The 20,319-nt window shown below is 41.3% G+C and overlaps 1 protein-coding gene across 6 annotated transcripts in view; it reads left to right on the top strand.

Annotated features, from left to right (window-relative positions):
• The window catches only part of nhsl1b (NHS-like 1b), a 121,772-nt gene that overhangs the window by 80,969 nt on the left and 20,484 nt on the right, over positions 1-20,319 (top strand). For 5 of the 6 annotated variants that reach the window (XM_072684193.1, XM_072684171.1, XM_072684160.1 and 2 more), the window contains exon 2: positions 20,118-20,270. In XM_072684193.1, coding sequence (XP_072540294.1) covers positions 20,118-20,270 — 153 coding nt within the window. Of the gene's footprint in view, positions 1-16,728; positions 16,853-20,117; positions 20,271-20,319 lie in introns of those variants that run through there. The other variant, XM_072684213.1, reaches the window with a different exon arrangement.

Here is a 20,319-nt window from a genome sequence, read left to right as displayed (position 1 = left end):
ATGTAAATTTGAGGGCAATAATCTCCCACAATGCACTCATAATTTATATTAAACATATTTCTCTCATATAAGCAAGTGACAGTGACGAGCTGCTGAACGACATTCATTTAATTTATTTTCGTTAATGGAAAGCTTATGTTTCTAAACAGCGTAACAGTCAAAGATTATTCCAGGAACAGCACAAGGCTTTTACTGATTCAGAATTCTGTGTGTGTGTGTGTGTGTGTGTGTGTGTGTGTGTGTGTGTGTGTGTGTGTGTGTGTGTGGAGATATAAAAACAGCTCAGCCACTCATGTGTTATTTTATGTGACTGGTGCTGACACATGTTGATGATGCCTGGAATTGTCTGACTTCACTTGTGTCTTTCCCACTACTTAGTAAACTGTCTTTTAGTACTCTACTCTTAGTAGCCTCTCCCTATATAATGCAATACTAGTGAGCGATTAGGAATCCATTTCGGCCATAGCCAGTATGTTTTGCTTGTGTATGAAGAACTATTTAACCAGGCAGAGAGCCCTGTATGCATTCGAATGGTTCTTTGCGTTGTGACTCCACACAGAAGCATTCTTATTCAAGGGTGTATGCCTGCGGAGTGACTTGGCTTCAGAGTAGTGTTGGTCTCCTGGGTCTCCACAGTTCAGAATGTCTCACTTCTAAGTACTACTCATAGTTCATTCCTAAGTCATATTGATGAAATGCCATATTTGTGTTATCTTAGGGCTAATGCAACAGCCATGTATAACAGCCATGTTCTGTAGAAGCATTGATCTGAGGTCTAAAAGCACACTCAACAGAAACTGTTAACCTATCTATTCTTAGAGACAGTCCTTAGTCATTCATTCTGAACAACTCAGACACCCCCACCCAGAGACAGCACGAATGATAGATCATGGTTGACTTGGACTGTGTCTTGGTGTGGTCTAAGCAGGGCACACAAAGCTCTAATTCGATTGCGTGTTTGCAAGTGTGGTGAAAAAGTCGCATGCGTTAGCAAGCGCATGTATACTTTAACCTCAGCCCTGCACTAATTGTCACACTGCTCCCACTCCATCATGGACAGTGTGGACCTAATTGAGTTCTCCTGGCTCAGTTAATTTAGTTTGGGCCCTGATTGGGACCTCCTCTTCCATCATGGCCGCAGTAATCGAGTTGTAGTTGGTAGAGTCATCTCTCTGGGGATTCTGAGGTTTAAACCCATTTCATTTGGACCTGGTGGATCTGGTGCCAAAGCAGATCGCTGGAACAGATGGCATGGTTTTTACCCAACTACTCAAGCTTTAGAGCTTAAAGCTGTTTTCCTGCAGTGAGGAAATTAGCACTGTAAAATATATCATCCACTGATTATTACAGATATTACCGGACACAAGAGGCCTTGTGGAGTCCATGCCTCAATGGATCAGATCTGTTTTGGCAGCACTGGGGAGACCTACTCAATATTAGGCAGGTGGTTTGGGCTGTTTCTATGGCTGATCTGTGGATGTCGCATAATGTAAAAATGCCTGTAAATATCATGATATTATATCAAGATGTTCAGGATTGGGATTTACTTTACATGGCAATACATTATCATTTAATAAATATTTATGTATCGCTACCATACAGTATACATACGGGAGAATATTAGATATCGACTTCAGTGCTTTTATAAGTGCATCCGTAATCTAAGACAATTACTCGATATAACAAATATATTGGCCGATTTGGAACCACGTCAGCAACATCCTTTAATTGCAATAGAATTAGAAAACTAAGGCTGAGACCACTTGAAAAAAAAAACAGCCATAAGATTGTTTTTTTTTCGTTTTGCATGCATACATTGGTTTTCTTCATTTATAAACACAGCTGTGTGTGCATGTCATACTGGGGTGCTGACATAAGACATTTCCATGCAGTTCTCAAGAGGAATTGGTTCATTCATATAACTTAGAATGACGGAAATATAATCAAACACATTGATACCATAATAGATTGAGAAATTAGAAATGTGGACACAATTCAGAACGGATGCAACCTGTTTACGCACCTTATCCAACATTGCACACAGTCTCTACACTGTAGACAGGTGTGGTTCAACTCTGCCTCCTTCTATTGTTCTTTATCAGAAAGATGTCAGAAGCTGATTGATTCTAATACCGCTTAATGTTTCAGACAGCAGCTCCTTACTGCCGTCTGCTGGCCAATATATGACATCAGCCTTTTGCTTTGTTACACCTTCAGGAGTCTGTAAGACAGTAATGACAGTGGAATGACAGACCAAATTGTACACCTTATACGTGGTATTACCTGTCTTGCGTACCTGACATTACCTGCCCCTACCTTGCTGTAGTGTCAGCGTACCTTGCTATTAGTGTCAGGTTAACGTACACGCCCTCACACCGTGTTCCCTGTCCATCTTGATGTGTTCTCCAGTGTCTCAGATGTCTGTTTCTGGTGAACTCAGAAGCGACTGCTTGCTTGACCCAGGCTCAGTGCTGGGTTATTGGACGTCATTAGTGGAGAGCTATCAGATGTCAGGTGTGCCTCTGACAGGCATGACGTGTGTTATTTATCAGTTTCTTCAACACCAGCTTCCTGTACGCGTTTCCTCAAATGCCATTAGACTAAAGGTCAGAGCTGGTTAAATGGCCTGTGAAGGCTGCTCTCTGTGGAATCTGGAGAAGCTTTAAGTGAATTATCGTGGAACAGGGCTGATTTACATAGTGAACGAGAGGTCACTCGTGTCCACAGCTAGCAAGCCTGAGAAGCTTGACGCAGGCTGTTGGCCTTGTTCCTATCCTGGCCTCTGCATCTGTTGTTCTTGAATTCCATTTCAACTCTCACTGAACTGATCTCAGTCTGCAATCTGATCCCTGGCGGTAGCGTCTTAAAGTTGAGGGAGGTTTAGCTCTGGATGGAGAGAAATTGAGGTTTGGACAAGCATTAGGATCTGAGTGACCAAATTGTGATGGCTAGACAACTGGATCAGAGCAGGTCTTGTGGGGGTTTCCTGGTGTACGGAGGGAAGTTCCAAGGAAGGTCAACCAGTGAATTGGCATAAAGTTCATAGATGGCCAAGGCTCATTACAGTTCATGGAAGGCAAAGGTTAGCCTGTCTGGACAAGTCTCAAAGGATCTGTTGCTTATGTGGCTGTTTTGGCAGCACTAGGGTGACCTTCACAATAGGTATTTGATACATTCATACACTGGCATTGATTTTTCATGTTATAGAAATTGGGCCTTATATCCATAATAATTTTCTTATTAGTATGTGTGGGTCCATTACCTTCATAAATGCTAACTTAAATATCATTGGAATACCTTGATGTATACAGAAATGATTGTGATACTAAATTTTATCAATACCACCTAGTGCTGTCTTCCTTCAAGCCTTATTTCATTCTGATCTACCTGCTAAGACTGCTGTCCAATTGCCACACAGCCTACCTCAGGCAGATTATGAAGTAGAGAGTTGTCAGTTTTAAGTGTGTCTTAAACCACTCTCAGAGACTAGTTACAGAGGATGTGCAATTATGGTGAAATGCCTGAGGGTCAGGTCTCTTTTGGGATCAGTTCCAGTAACGGACAGGAGCTCGCATGAGATAATAAGTAGAGAAAGAGGGAGAGAGACTTATCCACAGATGCATTAGCCTCTGCCTGAACTTCGGCAGTACCCATCCCACCGAGACTTATTAAAGAAAGAAAGATGGAGGGAGGGAGGGAAGAAAATGGAGAGCAGGAGTGAGACTGAACAGTGTATGGATGGAGAAAAGCAAGGAAAGGGGAGAGAAGTGTGGAAGAAAGGTAGGAGGGGTAAACGAGATCAGAGCAGAGGGTGCGGGCCCGGAATAAAAGGAGTGGTGTGTTTTCAAGTGCTGTTTATGATTCTGTCGTGCTAATGGGATAATATTGCTATGGCAACCCTTACCTCAGGCCACTTAGCCCATCAGTGGAAATTTATTAGGATCACACACACACACACACACACACACCAGACTGCAAATACAAAGGCAGCTCACAAGCTCTCAGTCGTTTACTTTATACTTATATGCATGAGCACACCATGCATGAAGTTTCTTCATTATCCTCATCTAAAACACAGCAGGTTTGATCAGAGCCTGTTAGTCTTATGTCATTATGTATTTAAATATGGGCAGGTGCAGTGTGGTGTGTTAGTGTTTATAGTCACTAGGTGGAGCCAATGCTCAGAGAAACTGAAGAGGGGGGCTTGTGTCTGTGACACTGGTCTCTAGCCAATGATCATTTAGTGGGTTCAGTTAACTGTTAATGAAATAAAAGTAAAATGTAACAAAAGAAATCCTGTATTACAATAAAATAAATAAATTAATTAATTAATGGCATTAAAGCCTTTTACAACGTGTTATTTTCCAGTTATGGGTTATTCAGCTTTATGGGAAGTTGCAGGATAATGCAGTATTAAGTATTGTTAAAAGGCCTTGGGGAACAGGGATGCACAGTGTTTTTGTAGTCTTATTGGCAGAAAAGCACTTAAAATTGATCAGACAGTTGCTTAAATTGGAACAATATTTCAGATTGTTCTGGAAGAGCCTGAAAATGTAAAGGTCGCCAAGTTACTGCGCTGAAATATTGTTTTCATTTGACTGCAACTGTAACCCTAAGTCTCTGTCATTCTAACCAAGGTAGATGGCCATCCCTAATCTACAGTTCTGTGTTTACCTTTATGACTGTTTATTTGCTGAATTTCAATGGACATAAATAAATTATGGGTCAGTGTTAGTTGAACTTGGGGATCCATACTTTGCTTAGCTCTACATATGTATTCTGTGAGATTGCCTGTGTTCTCTGCTTACTTACTACTCATTAATACAATTAGCACTGATGGAGAAAAGTCATCAAACATGTCTAAACGGTCACAGTATTTGTAGATTGTTTCAAACAGTTAAGCCTGACATACACTAGAGACTGCCAGCTAGCCACCCAGAAAGAGCATGGCCAGTTGTGCTCTCTCTGGCTCAGCTGCTCAGGATTCGATATCACAGTTCTTTGAACATAGTCTTAGTCTGCTAAGCTACTTGGAGCCTCGACCCGGTGGATTTCTGACATTTTTGGCCACTTGTCTCACAGTTTGAGCTGTCAAGCATATTTCTAAACATCACTTCTACACTGCACTTGATATTTTGTAAGTAGCTTACCTCCAATTCGCTCTGCATAATGGACAAACCGTGTCGTAGATGCCACCTCTGCCAGCTCTGCACCTTCTCAACATTTTTTATATACAAGGCACCATATTCTACTGAATTAAGTGCTTGTATGTAGACAGAACTCGGCCTAGGAGCTGCGATTCATGTGCAGTGTGAGCACCTACTTCACAGCATGTCAGTCAGGCCTTCTCCTTTTTTGGCAGTATGAGCATATAAATCGCAGGCTTTGTCCATAGCCAAGAAGCGATTCAGACATGCAGACGCAAGTTATCTCCAAAGAACAAGATTTTCAAAATCACACAGTGTATGTCTGGCTTTAATCACGTAATCAGTGGTTGTATACTCCTGTATCACATTGTCATTTTTTCAGTGCTGAATTAAGCAGAATATTCATTACTAGCAGCTCCACAAGGCCCTTGGGTGTTTTATCATTATTGCAGAATGCAGTGAGTACGGCAAACTTAATGGGGGAACGATGGAGGCTTTTCATTGCTGTATTTGATCAGTGAATTGGTTCCGCCCCTTTGGGAGCCATTAGGAGCTGAAGCACATTAACAGAAATGTACCAGGCCTTGCCGCTCTCTCTCTCTCTCTTGTCTCTCTGATGCTTTATCAAATGAATGGTCTTACTGAAGCAGTAGCGAGAAAGAAAGAACTAGATCAGTGCTTTTTAAAAGACTTCTATTAACCCCTTCATCTTTCCATACAAGCAGTGGAGATCCTGGGATACGATTTATTGGTTAACTCCGAAACAAGCATGCTATCTTGAATGACTCCTCATTTTCATTGCAAACATTTGAGCAAGTCTCAGTCACTTAAGTAAATGAAAGACCCCAGAATCATGCATGGTACCATTATTCACGGTCACCTATTTTAACTCTTCAGACTCTGGGGCAAGTGGAGCTTGAAAGAAATTGCTTAAATAAATGAACAATTAAATAAAACCTAAAAAGCTTTGCTGAAAAGTAAAACACTACATATTCTCCTGGTTTTAATCAGCTCCGCATTAAGTGAGTGGTGATTAAAAGACATGCTCCTCATTAATTTGGCATTAAGTTCTGGGCCATCATCTGCAGCAGCGTTGGCATGGCAGCTTATGCATGTCTTCCCTATTATAGGCCCGCTAATGCGAAGAGGAAGAGGCCCTTGTACAATCAGGGCTGTTAAGAGCCTCTGTGGACGCAGCAGGATCATTCTCGTCTGCCATGGATACACCTTGCACACGCATATCGCTCCGTGTGTGTTTGCGTGTGTAGTGGTGCATGCCTTTTCAGCAGTACCCTTGCGCTCTCGTTAAAGAAACAAGCAACAATTTTGGTCTCAACAGAACATCCTGTCATCGTTCCAGCTGGTCTCCACAGCAACCACGACTGTGCCATCTCTGTGGACTTGTACTATGTTGGGCGTGAAATTTCTGAAACGTTCCCCTAAGCAGTGTGTGACAGTTGATTACATTAGAGGAGGCCTTTTAGATGTGCTTTTAAAGAAGTCGCCGTAAAAAAAATCTTGTCCCAAATGTGGACAGACAAGGGTCAAAAGGGTCAAATGACAGATACACTTCAGGCTAGATGGCTGCTACTACTGTTTTAGCAACGCTTTAGCAATACTTTGTCATTTTCTAATAGATAATAGTGTGTTATACAGGGCCAGAGACCACATAAACCGTTTTGAGATTACTGTACAACTCGATGGTTAAAAACTTTATTGTATGTTTTTGTATTATTTAAACATACACAGTGCTAAGTTGTTGGTTAAAAGCTTTTAAAAATGACTTTGATGTTGGTGGAGTTTTTAATATAAGTATAAATTGATGTTAATTGGCTCCCAAGTGGTGCAGACAGCCTGTGACTCCACCCACTCTTCTACTGATTGGAATAAACTAGGGTGGGGGTAATGAACGGTTGTTTAAGCTGCATGATTTGCTTATTTGGCTCTGTGTTTGAGTGCATCCGTGTCCCAGACTGGACGGGGCGGAGTGACGTGGCTGCACATGCGGTAGTATGTATTTAATGGGACAGTACGAACACACACAGTGGGGAAAAGCACTAACAATATTTTATTAAATTAAACGAATCAACACAGGTAAGATACATAAGAGGCTCTGAATGTCGTTTTTGGTTCAATTCAGTTAATTGTCCAGCCCTAGTTTGCACTAGCATTGAGCTCTGTAGCCACTGGGGGTCTGTAGGGCATCCGTCCGGATGCAGTCAGCAGGAGGGAAAGGGGCAATTAATGGGTTTCATGAGCAGAAGTAAATCATGCCGTCTGCTCATCAAGTCTCAGACCACTCCTTACTGAGTAGCTGTTGGATTGGCAGAATTATTAGCGCACACAGGATCTGAACGGGACATGGGGCCAGACACTGCGTCTATGTAATAGTAATGTATCCATATGTAGTATGTACTTAAACATACTGACATAGTAAATGGGCCATGTGCTTTCTACAGGAAACATTCAATGTTTTCTTTTTATCTTAAATTATACGAATAAAGTGCAATTATGCTTTAGAGTGAGCTGAAGTGTGATTTCTGTAGAGAACGTGAACCTAGCAAAATCAAACGTCAATACTGTCGTAGAAATGCCTCAAATATCCAGATTAGTAGCTTTACAACAGAAGGAACAGCCTTCTTAACCTTCAGTGGAAGTTGATGTAAAAGGTTATTTTGAAGCATATCTATTTTTTCATATTGTGATATGAATAAAGTGATATATAAAGTGAAAAATCGTGTTTCAACAGCAATGATGGATGTACCAAAACAAACACACACACACACACATCATGTCTTAAATCTAGTGGGTCAGGTCCCAGGTGTTTTTTTGACTGAGTGCCCTTGATCGAGGCACTTGGCTTAATTGAACCCTCTCATCACGTTAGTGCTGTCTAGACCCTTACTGGGCAGAGCAAGACTCCCTGTTCTCTGTACAATCAGATATCCTGGTTTCATTTTGAACAAGGTGCAGCACACCTGATTTTATACTTGTGTAATCAGTCTGCATTAAATCAGTGCTTGCATGTGCTACAATGTGCATCAGAGACCTCAATAGACATTTGACTGATAGGCAGAGTGTTATTAGTTGTGAGTAAGTGATTATTAATGAGCTCTTTTTTGGGGGGGTCTGTGTTAATTGATGCGCATGTTTCTGGTTGATAGGCTATTCACACTAATTAGCACTTTTGTAATAAAGCCTGGTTGGAGAGCAGACTCCCCCTCAAGGCTTATGAGATCTAGGCCAGGAGACCCAGAACAACATGGGCTCTGCCAAGACACATTCATTATCTGTCTAAAAATGCATGTAGGTTCATTTGCTGTGTGTATACATGTCAAATGCCACGTTAGTGTCTGACAAAAGCAATGCTTGATCTAATGGCAGGACCCTGACAGTGAGGAAGCCGATGCGGTCACTCAGTTTATGAGTGTGTCACAGGACAAGCAGTCAACCAGGAAAACATTATACTGGCGAAGATGTCGTATGCTCATTTAGAGCCAGTACACACGTCTCCTTTGTTTGCACACACCCATTTCTTTCCACACGCCTTTTGTAGTCCTACGAGGAGCCTACAGGAAGTGCTGTACACACTGTCCACACACAGCGTTTTCACTCTAAACGCTGACCCCCGAGTGCTGAAACAAAACAGTGGCTGACATACAGACACCCAGTACCCCTCAGTTATGCTCAATGGCTCCAACAGCTCAGCGCATCTGTAGAACCAAGACAAGGTCTAATCATATCCTGACCTCAGAATCAAAAGTTGTGTTTATATGTCCAAATGTTTGTGGACACCCCTTCTAGTGAATGCATTCTCTTTCTTTAAGTTGCACCTATTGCTGACACAGATGTGCAAATGTACATACACAGCTTGTCTCATCTCTGTGTAGAAAATACTACCAATAGAATAGGACTCTCTGGAGAAGATAAACATGAACCTATTGGCACTATGCCTAATGCCAGGTGTGAACTAGAGGGGTAGAAAGCTGCTGTTCGGTGGAAGACAATTACACTGAAAAGTTGAAGGTAAAAGAGAAAAGGGTTGACCCAAGATGAATTGCTACAGGTAGAGAAATCATGAACAAGCCATTAAGAAGCTTGTTAATAGCAGGGAAGAGTCAGAGTCAGAACCAACCTAATGGCACTTAATAATAACAATTATATATATATTTTTAATATTTTACTGCTGTTTAGAAAAAAAAAAACAGGTGAACAGGCTTTTACAGTATATTGTGCTCCCTAAAGACTGGGTATATTGTTTTACTTCTGATACTACTAGTGCCCCCTACAAAGTCTAGTAACCTGTTACTCCATTACATAGTAATGCCTATAAACACTATTACAGTTTTGCTCTCATTCATATTTGCCCGTACCTAATATTACTGCAGCCAAATGCTATAACTGTCATTCTGCCAGCCTGCATGTTTACAGACACTCTGTTTGGGTCTGTAGGTGGCTGATGCCTGGTGCCTGGTCTCAGCCCAGATCAGAGGCAAATCGGCGTCCTCTTGCTGCCGGCTCGATCACTATCAAAGATAGCAGGCTAAATAGCTGAACCAAATCCAGTAGTGTTGAAAAGGGTTGTGAGAAAGTTGTGACTGGCAGTAAGTGTGACGACAAGGTACCGCCAATGACGGCATGAGACATGGAGTGAGGGGAGACCCAGAAGAGGAGTTGTACTTGCTGATCAGTCACGTAGCAACCTAAGATTCCCAACTACGAGATAACAAGTTGTGTAGTGTGAACAGTACAGCAATCTGAAGACCCTGAACGTAGTGTGGTGTGTACATGACCTGTAACTATGCCTGATTTGCTCTGCTGTGTCTACAACAGGGATGAGGGAGGCTTCTCATCTCTCAGCATTGGACTGAACTTTAGTCATGAATACATGCACGCACACACATACACACACACAAAGGAGCCATTAGAACTGCTTAGGCTGAGTGGCAGGGAGATTGATTGACCTTTGACCTTGTTCAGCTTCTGTGCATGTGCATACATGCATGTCTTCAGGAAAGCTGCATGTTGTGGTCAGGTAGGAATTCCAGCACACTCTCTCTCTCTCTCTCTCTCTCTCTCACTGTTCTTTTGTCTTTGTTTCCGTTCTCCTGCTCCTCTTAAGGCTCTGCCTCTCTTTGTTTGTGCCTAGGTGTGGCAGTTTTAGTGATTGCATTTCAAAGTCACCTTGTGTTTTTTCTCCTCTTCTCATCTCTTTGTTTTCTTCTGCCTTTTAACTTCCTATCCCCCTTTGTGCTTCTCCAAACCGTCACCGTTTTTCCCCTGCTGCACTCTTTCTCCCTCTCACTTGTGGCTGGTGTGTTTATGCTGCAGTGCTGTTTTGCATGGTTAGTGTGTGTCTGTTTGACTCAGGCTGTATTCATCTGAGATGTGTGTGCTCTTGGGCTTTCCTACCCACTGCACAATGGGGGTGGAGGCCTTCACAAAGAGACCCAGGCCTTTTATTCTACACTTCTTTTTTTTTTTTTTTTTTTTTGGTCCACGCACAGACATGCATCCAGGCTCACAATAATAGCAGATGCTGCTGTGGAGACTTGCGGAGCGAGATGCTTGTAACACAACTTGTGTGAAGCCACAGCTCCCACACAAGCATTCCCATGCATTCATTCACCTGCATTCTCTGCTCAGCACTTCAGCAGCTCAAGTATGCTAAGCTCCATTCCTCGCTTCTCTCTTCTGTCCTTCAGAACACTAACACACTTCAGCTGCTTGCAAGCCTCAGTAGCAACACAAAAACATGCAATTAGACCAGAAACAGGTTGAGATTGTAGGTTTATGTTCACAGTGCAACTTTTTCTGCTTCTTGTCCGGAATACACACACAGTGACTGGTGGACATGGCAGTAGTTTTGGTGCTTGATTACTTAAATAGGTGGCATTTCTGAAAGACTTGATTTATGAGTTGGAGGGGAGTAAGAGTCTATGCAAGCTCTGTTCAATGGGTTGAGTGGAGCTGAGTGAGGGGCAGGTGCTCTGGTCGATGTCAATGTGTGAGGATATATATACCTGAACATGGTATAAAGAATGCTATGTTTTTGACTGTGTCAGTGCTATTAATAAGGATTTAAAGTTCGAGCCTGTACTCCTCTGCTGGAAGGTTGTACACTAGATGTTAAACTAGAACACTGCTCTGAGGTTTTGATTGGTTTCAGTCACAAGCGTATTGATGGAATCAGGTACTGATGTTAGATGATTAGTTATAAATCACTCCACGGCATGGTGCTCACATGCAGCTGCTTCAGAGCATCCCATTCTATTGGTAGTGTTTTTCTATGGAAAATTATAGAAGCTGTGTGTGCTCAACTGATAGCATGTATCAGCAATAGGTGCACTATTAAGTAGCTGAATTTGCTCATTAGGAAGGGATGTCTGCATACGTTTGGTCTTAGGTTCTCTGATTTTGCTCAAGCATTGCTTTAACATGGAAAATAGAAAGGATTATTTATACCCATTCAATGTGATCTAGTGGTCACACAGTCCAGAGCAGTGTGCAGATGTAGAGTAGGTTGGGCCTTGGATGTCACAGTCAAGGTGGAACACACAGTAAAGTCGTTTATAGAAAGCTTTATATATAGTTTAAGCTGTAATTAAATTATGATAAGAGGCATTGTTAAATGTGCTCTCTCTCTTTCTCTTTCTCTCTCACACTTTCTCTCTCTCTCTCTGCCTCTGTTTCTATGGCTGTTGGAAACCCTAGTGCTAGCTGTGGGTTGTATACAATGGAGCAGGTCAGCAGTAAAGATGGAGTTGACGTGAAGTTCAAAAAAAGAGGCGATGAATGAAAGAAGGCGGAGAGAGAAAAGAGATATGGGGGCGGGGTAGAGCCAGTATGACCCTGAGTTTAGAACCCGATATCACAACGTACAAAGTGTGTGTGTGTGTGTGTGTGTGTGTGTGTGTGTGTGTGTGTGTGTGTTTGTGTGTGTTGCTTTAGCTGTCGCTTGTGAGAGTCATGTGAATTGGTGTCAAAGCTGCGTGGGAAAGAAGCTCTATGGTGAAGTCATTAGGACTCCCCCTGAAGAAGACTCTCTCTCGTTGTCTCATCTGAGCAATGATTGACATTCATTGCTGGCCTATAAGACATGATAATATGGACAAACTCCTCTGATTATGTTACGTTTAGCTGATTTGGTTCAGGATAGGCCAGCGCAACAAATAAATAGTCATATGTTCTGACTGAATGCCTATAAATGGGTTGAAAAAGCCCTAAGTAAAAAAAGGATCAGAAAAGGATCAGCATTACTGTCTTCCTTCAGTCATCAGTAATTGTTTTATAGTGAATTTTATTTATGTAAAAAATGTGTTTTTTTTCACCCCTTTTATGGATACAGTAAATGAGAAATAAGAGTTTAACTTTGCTTTTCTCTGACAGGTTTCAGGCCCTTTTCCTTGAACTATAGAAACCCAATCTACAGCCCTCATCTGAAGCAGATCCGAGGCTGTATGACTGAATTTCTCACTTATTCTCACACAGACAAATACAAGCAGACATGAACACACATCCTCAGTAGCCAACAGTGTTGCTGAGGCTTGTGTAGACAGAGAACCAAAGACAAAAGAGAGAAGACGAGACAGGTGATCAGTATAGATTATTTTAATAGTCATCAGAGGCTGAATACAAAGTGAATAGGGGGTGAGTGGGAGAACAAAAGGGGGGAGAGGGAGATGGATAATCAGGAAAAAGGCATCGTGGTGTTCATACACTAGTTTGGGTGCTGTTGTGCTTGTGCTTTACACCTCTGAACTCAGTGTGGTAGTTTGTTTAACCTCTTGATCTTCACAGGCCTTCTGGCTTCTCAAGACTCCTCAGTTCCATAACTTTAGAATAATAAGTAGCTGGTATGAAATGTATGGGCCGATTACAGTACTGATACCTACCACTTTATTGTGGCTATCAATATCAACTGATATTTTAGGTATGTCTGATTTTTAAACATCCTATATTTGTCACCCTACAGTAGGCACAGTGAATGTATGACAGGTTTTCTAAACAGCAAGTGACAGTAGTAACTATATCTTCCAGTTTAATATTATTATTTCAGGTTAAAATTATATGATGCAATACATTTGATTTACATTTGCTCTATGATTCAGTACAGTATGACAAACAGCTATATGATTCAGTACAACACAACAAACTACTATATGATTCAATACAATACGCTTAACTACTGAATGATTCAGTACATTACGATAAAGCGCTATATGATTACCAACTTTATGATTTAGTATGTTTCATTTCAACACAAATTACGTTTGATAAACATCTATATGATTAATACATCATGATTCAGTACAACACAATAAACTTCTGAATGATTCAGTAAAACACAATAAACTACTATATGATTCAGTACAACGCAGTTAACTATTACACAATCAAATGCAACCCAATTAACAATATTTATTCATTTTAACACAATAAATTACAATATGATAAACATCTATATGATTAATACATCATGATTCAGTACAACACAATAAACTTCTGAATGATTCAGTAAAACACAATAAACTACTTTATGATTCAGTACAACGCAGTTAACTATTACACAATCAAATGCAACCCAATTAACAATATTTATTCATTTTAACACAATAAATTACAATATGATAAACATCTATATGATTAATACATCATGATTCAGTACAACACGATAAATATAACTCAGTACAGCATGATTCAATACAACGTGATAAACTGCTATATAATTTAGTACATCATAATAAATTGCTATATGATTCAATACAGCAGGATTCAGTACATGATAAACTGTTAAATGATTCAGTACTGCATGATTCAATACAACACAATAAACTTCTGTATGATTCAGTACAGCACATTAATCTACTATATGATTTAATACTTTACAGTTCAGTACAACACATAATTGTATAGCCACATCCATAGTAGCCATGTGAAAGCCTCTCTGCTCTCATTAAAATGTGTTTTATTATTGTTGGCAAGCACTGTGTGAAGAAACATTTTAGGGAAGCATAAATATATAGTCTAATAGTGTCTGATTTCTGTGTGTGTGTGTCTGAACACACACATACACACGCGAAGCCATTCTAATCATGTCTGAGATGTGTATAATCCTACAGTGACAGACGAGTGGCGCGAGCGGAGAACAATAGCATGTTAATTGCGGTGTCCTGCGCCTGCGAGCATTAACACTGTACACGTGCCAGGCAGCAGGAAATGCACGTTTCAGAACTGGTCACAGAAAGAGAAGGACAGAGGGAGATGCAGTAAACGGAAGCAGGGAGTGAAAAGCTTCTCTGTTAGAGTTTGGCACTGAGATAAACAGAGAAATACTGTCTGTCAGTCTCACCCGCTGACACACACTTCTTCACATTAACACACATTCATGCACTTGTTACTTGACAGTAAGAAAAAGAGCCTAGTTTCCCAAATCCCCAAAGCAAGAAAGACAGACGCGCCGTAAGTTTGTATGTGTGTGTGTGTGTGTGGTTGGTTGGTTGGTTGGGGGAGGGGTGCCCTGTGTGTAGGGTTTAATTCACCCATCATTTGCGGCTCCATTCAGCTCCACATTCAGCCCCCATTCAGCCCCTCCTGCCATTCACATCCTACTGCACCCCACCCCCAACCAGCCAGACCCTTCATGCTAAAAAGAAACAGGGTCACGCTCAATACCTGCATTATTTAGTGTGAATTTAAGACTGTGAGTGTTTGTGTGTGTGTTTTCATATCTTTTCTGGACAAATACTAAGATTAAACTTGTAAAATAGGACCAATAAAACAGATCCCAGTTTTATAAAAGGATTTTTCAGTACTATTCAGAACCTCTTTTGAGAGTGTACTTTTTTAGAATTGTAGGTACACTGGTTCCTAAATTGGCATGTCTAAGATTGTGTTAATTTAATAAATCTTACTAGGTAGAGTCTAAAAAGAGGGTCCCTGTTAAGCAGGCAGAGAACCCAAGAGTCCCAAATGGTTTTTGAGTTGTAATAGTTCTGCTAAAGAAGAGGGGTTACTCTGTGTCACTGTTAAAAGTAAACATTATGATATAGGTTTTTTAACTTCTTTGAAGACAAAATTATATTTGAATGTAAGTTAATATAACAACATTTAAATTTTGTAACATTGAAAAATTGAAATTTCTTTTGGTACATTTGTCATGAAAATAAGCCGACACTCTTATCCAGAGTGACTGGTGACATGTGAATCACATTACACAGGTAGGTGAATGTAGTGTTAGGAGTCTTAACGAGACTCTTGGAGCCTGTTTACACCTGGCATTAACATGTGTTTTTGGTGATGGGATCACATTGGGATTTCACTTGTCCACATGAAAAGCCAAGTGTAAACACCCCCGAGTCATTCAAACCACATGGTCAGAGACGGATCTCATCCACTTTTAATGCAAGTGTAAACAGAACGCGTGTTCTGAATCAGGCAGGTGGAAATACGCATGTCAGAAGAAACATTAAAACAAGTTATTTTTTACTGTGGATTTTGGCCTTTAATGTGTTTCTGTGTGCGGATGTAAAAAATGCACAGGCATATATTTTTACACATTTTAACTCTACATTTACATCTACAGTGTTTGGTTGACACTCTTATCTAGAGTGACTTACATTTGAAGCATGTGTCCACAGGTAGGAGAATGTAGCATTAGGACTCTTATTGGTTTAGAGTGGGCCTTTTGTGGTGTTTTTTGGGACGTTTTCAGTGTATGTTGTTGATGGTTCAGATATTGCAGATTAAAGATTGTTGTTAATGTTAATGAAAGTATGTAGCATCCCAGTGAAATGCTGTTTATGAAGTGTGTGCGCACGACATAAAGCCAGATCCACACTGATATAAGTGTACTGGAGCTGTCCTGGGTTAGGGGTGTGACAGGATCTAATGTGGAAGTCAGCTGACATTATTTTAAAACTGTAAAAATGAACTGGACAACCACAATATACAATGTGCAACATGTGTGGGATATATGCAGGACTCCATGTCCTAACAAGCTATAAAAACAAACATGCAAATGTGTGTGTGTGTGTGTGAGGGGGGGGGTATGGTAGGCAGATTGTATGTGATCTATATTCTGGTGGCACAGATTCATTGGCAGTGTGTTTAACACAGCAAGCTGGCTTATCAGTGGGAGAAGCGCTCCTTCTGTCCTTGAGTGAACACTGAGCTTGATGTGCCAAAACACACACACCCACACACACACAGTCACACTTACTCTGGGGTACAGTGTGGAATACTGGGAGCCATAATAAAGTAGATGAAAGTGAGGCATCAATGCACACTGATCACTTTTAGATGCATTGTGATAAAATACACACACACACACGCACACACACACAGACACACACACTCATGGACTGGACTGAGAGAGCTCCTTGGTAACCAAAGCACAGATGAACAGAGGGACTGCACCCCCTGCCCTCAGGGAGTGTGTTTGTGTGTGTGTGATAGAAGGAAGGGGGTGTTTCCCAGGGTTGGGCTGAGTGTGTGGATGTGTTGGTGGGCGGAGCTGGATATGTTGGGGGATTCTGATGGCAGAGGAAGAGGTGTATGTGTGTGAGAGAGAATGAGAGGCAGCTTCACTTAGAAGCAGCAGCAAGTACACACGCTCACACATGCATGCACACTCACACACACTGGAATAATGGTGTTCATCGGGACTTCGCTCAAGTCTGTAATTAAGTACTTCAAAAGGAAGGGTAAGCTGTTGTTGTTAGTATGTTATTAACATATAGAATCGCTCTATAACGTCTTAATAAGCCACATTTCTTATCTACTATAAGTTATTATATGTTTACTGTCTGCCTGTATTTTGTTGGAGTGTTGTATTTGAGGACAACTGCATGTAGAACCCTACAATATTTATGAGTGTCTGAGTGTGGGCTGACTTGATGGTGGGTGGTGCATGTGTGTGCGTGTGTGTAGGTCAGTGACTGATTAGAGTGATAATGAATGGACAGCAGTTGTGTCTGATGGTGTCTCTTCTCTTTAGTCTAGCCTTGAGCGACTCTGGCACCAGCACAAGTCTGTGTATGCATGTGCGTGTGTTTGTAGGGGTGCATGTTAAGGATGCCAGTGCTGATGCCAATACATAAACATTCAGAAAACAGAAATTAGGACTAGGATTAGGAGTCTGTCTGACTCTGTATTACAGAAAAGTGTTACAGTAAAAAAATCCCTTAAAGGCCCTTAAGGTATATATATATATATATATATATATATATATATATATATATATATATATATATATATATATATATATGAGATAGAAAGGAGATGCATGTGCCTCTCTTGTGCACTCTCAGATGCAGGCCTCAGTGTTTGAACAGCACATGTCCTGTATTTTATTTGAATGCACTGATTAGATTACAGATTACAGCATCGCTTCTGTCATCATCTATTGGCAAGTGGTAGATTCAATACACCACTATATCCAGGGATTCCACATGGTCGATGAGGACTGTGTGTGTATGTGTGAGAGAGAAAGAGAGAGAGAGAGAGAGTTTGTGCAGGCCCTGCTGGATTATACAGCTGGTGAATAGGCTTTAGCAGTGGTGAGCTCAGGCTGATGTGGAGATTGATGTTGGGGACAATGCCGGTTTTGTTTGCCGCTCGCTTTTGAGCCTCTGCAGACTCTACAATCTGCGCACACACTCACATACACACTCATGTTCAGGCCTACCTGTGTGTGTTCATGTCCTTTGATATTTATTTTTGGGGCAGATCAAAAGAACATGTTGCTCTTTGAAATTTCATCTCTCTTCTCTCTCTGTCTTAGATCAGGTTGTGTTGACTGCATGTCTTTTTGTGTGAGTGCATTTATGCCACTGATAATGATGCCTGCTTGTACGTATGTGTGTGTGGCTGTGTTTTGGTCTGTTGACCTGTATGAAATTCTATGTGCAGTGTATGCATCTGCACCAGCTCTGCTAGAGTGTGTGTGTGTGCTGCGTGATGTGACAGTACCAGCTGCACTCCCTCTTTTGATTGTGTTGCTTAGTTGCTGACAGACATGGAGATACTGAGCTCCAGCAAGCACTCACACTGTCAATACACACACATGTGAGAGTGTGTGTACTCTGTGCTTTTCGAAGGACTACAAAGTGCCTGTGTTTAATACAATCTCACAGTGGCTGGTAAACCCCTTGGTTATTTTTTAGTTATGAATTCTAAAGCACCAAAAAACTATTGTGATTTATTTGGTAGCAGTTTGGTTTAGCGTATCTTATGAAGTCCCCCATGGCTCTGTTTTGGGGCTTGTGAAACTATATGTTAACTATGACAATAATTATGTATATTGATATGAGAGTTATGAAATGTGGGCTCAAATACATGGTCTAGGGCAGGGGTGCACAATTCCGGTCCTGGAGGGCCAATCTAAAACAAAGTTTGGAAGTTGCCCTACTCAAACACACCTGATTAAACTTACTAGTTAATTACCAGGCAAACTACCAAAATCTGCTGGAGTTGTGCACCCCTGGTCCAAGGGATTAGGAAGAGCTTTTGTGGCCACAATGATCTCTGCATGCTGCTTTTTGCTTTTAATTTTAGTCTAATATAATCTACATATGGAGTTCAAAATGGCTTTAGGAAAGCAAGCTATGTGTCACAGCTCTTGATCTACCCACTATTGACAGGAAAAGATAAATTGCTTTGAATACATGCAAAACCCAAGAGGTTAAACATAAAGGGCATTCAGAAGGGTGCTGACTATTTATTTACCTGTAGAGATACTGTATAACACAAAAGTAAATAAAGATAAACATAAATGCATATTAGCGGGCATAATATGATGATCTTTGTGAACACCAGAACCTGGATGGATCTCCTGATTTGCTTTAATGAAGAACTTAAGATCTTAAGTACACTGTAACTGTACATACTGTTCATCCTTGAGGACAGGCTTGCTGAAATGGTTAGACGGACACATATACAAATGTCCTTTGCACAGTAATAAAGATTTCATTCAAATGTATGAATCCACATCTTGATATTGCATAAAAAAAACATGGTATGCATGGTAAGATTCTCAGTAAGTATTTCACTACCATTAATTGAAGGCCAGTACTACATGAACACTGCTAACATTGACGTCAAGTTTGCAGTCAGCAGTTAAAGAGCTTTAGAGAGCTTTGAGCACTGTGTGTATTTTAATCCGGTGGCTTTGTTGAGAGAATGGGGCTGTTTGAAGATAGCTACTGTTTGAAGATTGCTGCTGATTGCTGCTTCTGTACTGTTACTTGATGCCACATGGCACAGGCCCATTGATGCTGGCTTTACTAAACTGCGATTTGTAAGGGAGAGAAACATGCAGTAGCTGCTCAGCAGCAGTTTGAATGGGTGCTTATGGGCCACTTGTGAAGTGTGTATTTTAACAACTTTCTTTGCGTACTCATGAATAAGCTCAATTAACAACTGCATAGCCGACGCAGCCCCACAAGTCTGGCAGCTCTCACAGCCAATGGCTTTTCAATGTGTTAACAGCTTGGCGGCACCTGTGCCCCCCAGCGGACAGCTGTTCACACCTGGTTCTTTACTTCTTCCCTTCTAAGTCCAGCCACTGGCCTTTTGGTAGTGCTGACATTTGGAGTCATGCTATGAACTCTAGGGCTCTTCCCCTTCACATTCACCCCCAAGGAGGTCTTAATGGCCCATTTGGAGCTAACCACACTGCTCCTCTTCCCTTTGGCTCCACAGGACAGGTCTTTCAGGCCCTCAAAAGGCGTGTTGTTACAAGATAGAGACAGTGACAGAGAAAGTGGAGTTTTAAAACAAATGGACAGTGTCCAAAAGGTTCACGAATGAACACAGTGGGCAGCATCTGGTGGTCATTGGTGACTTTGGTTCAATAATTTGGTTCTAATAAGTCTTTAGTATGTTGAAGTATTTCTTTTATTGCTTTCTTGTGGTGGGCCTGTTGCAGTCTTTTCTAACTGTACTTCTATTGTGTGCATTTCTTTGCAGCCGTGTCTAACCTGGATGAGGAGAGTAAGTGGACAGTACACTACACGGCACCGTGGCACCAGCAGGAGAATGTGTTCCTGCCTGCGTCCAGACCAGCCTGTGTGGAGGAGCTGCACCGGCAGGCTAAAGTCAACCTCAAAACTGCCCTCAGAGGTACTTGCACTCAAAGAACAAGATATTTTACACATACTTTGAGTACAAA

The sequence above is a fragment of the Salminus brasiliensis genome, chromosome 1 (assembly GCF_030463535.1).
Source record: "Salminus brasiliensis chromosome 1, fSalBra1.hap2, whole genome shotgun sequence".
Taxonomy (NCBI): domain Eukaryota; kingdom Metazoa; phylum Chordata; class Actinopteri; order Characiformes; family Bryconidae; genus Salminus; species Salminus brasiliensis.
This window is presented reverse-complemented; position numbering and strand designations above follow the sequence as displayed.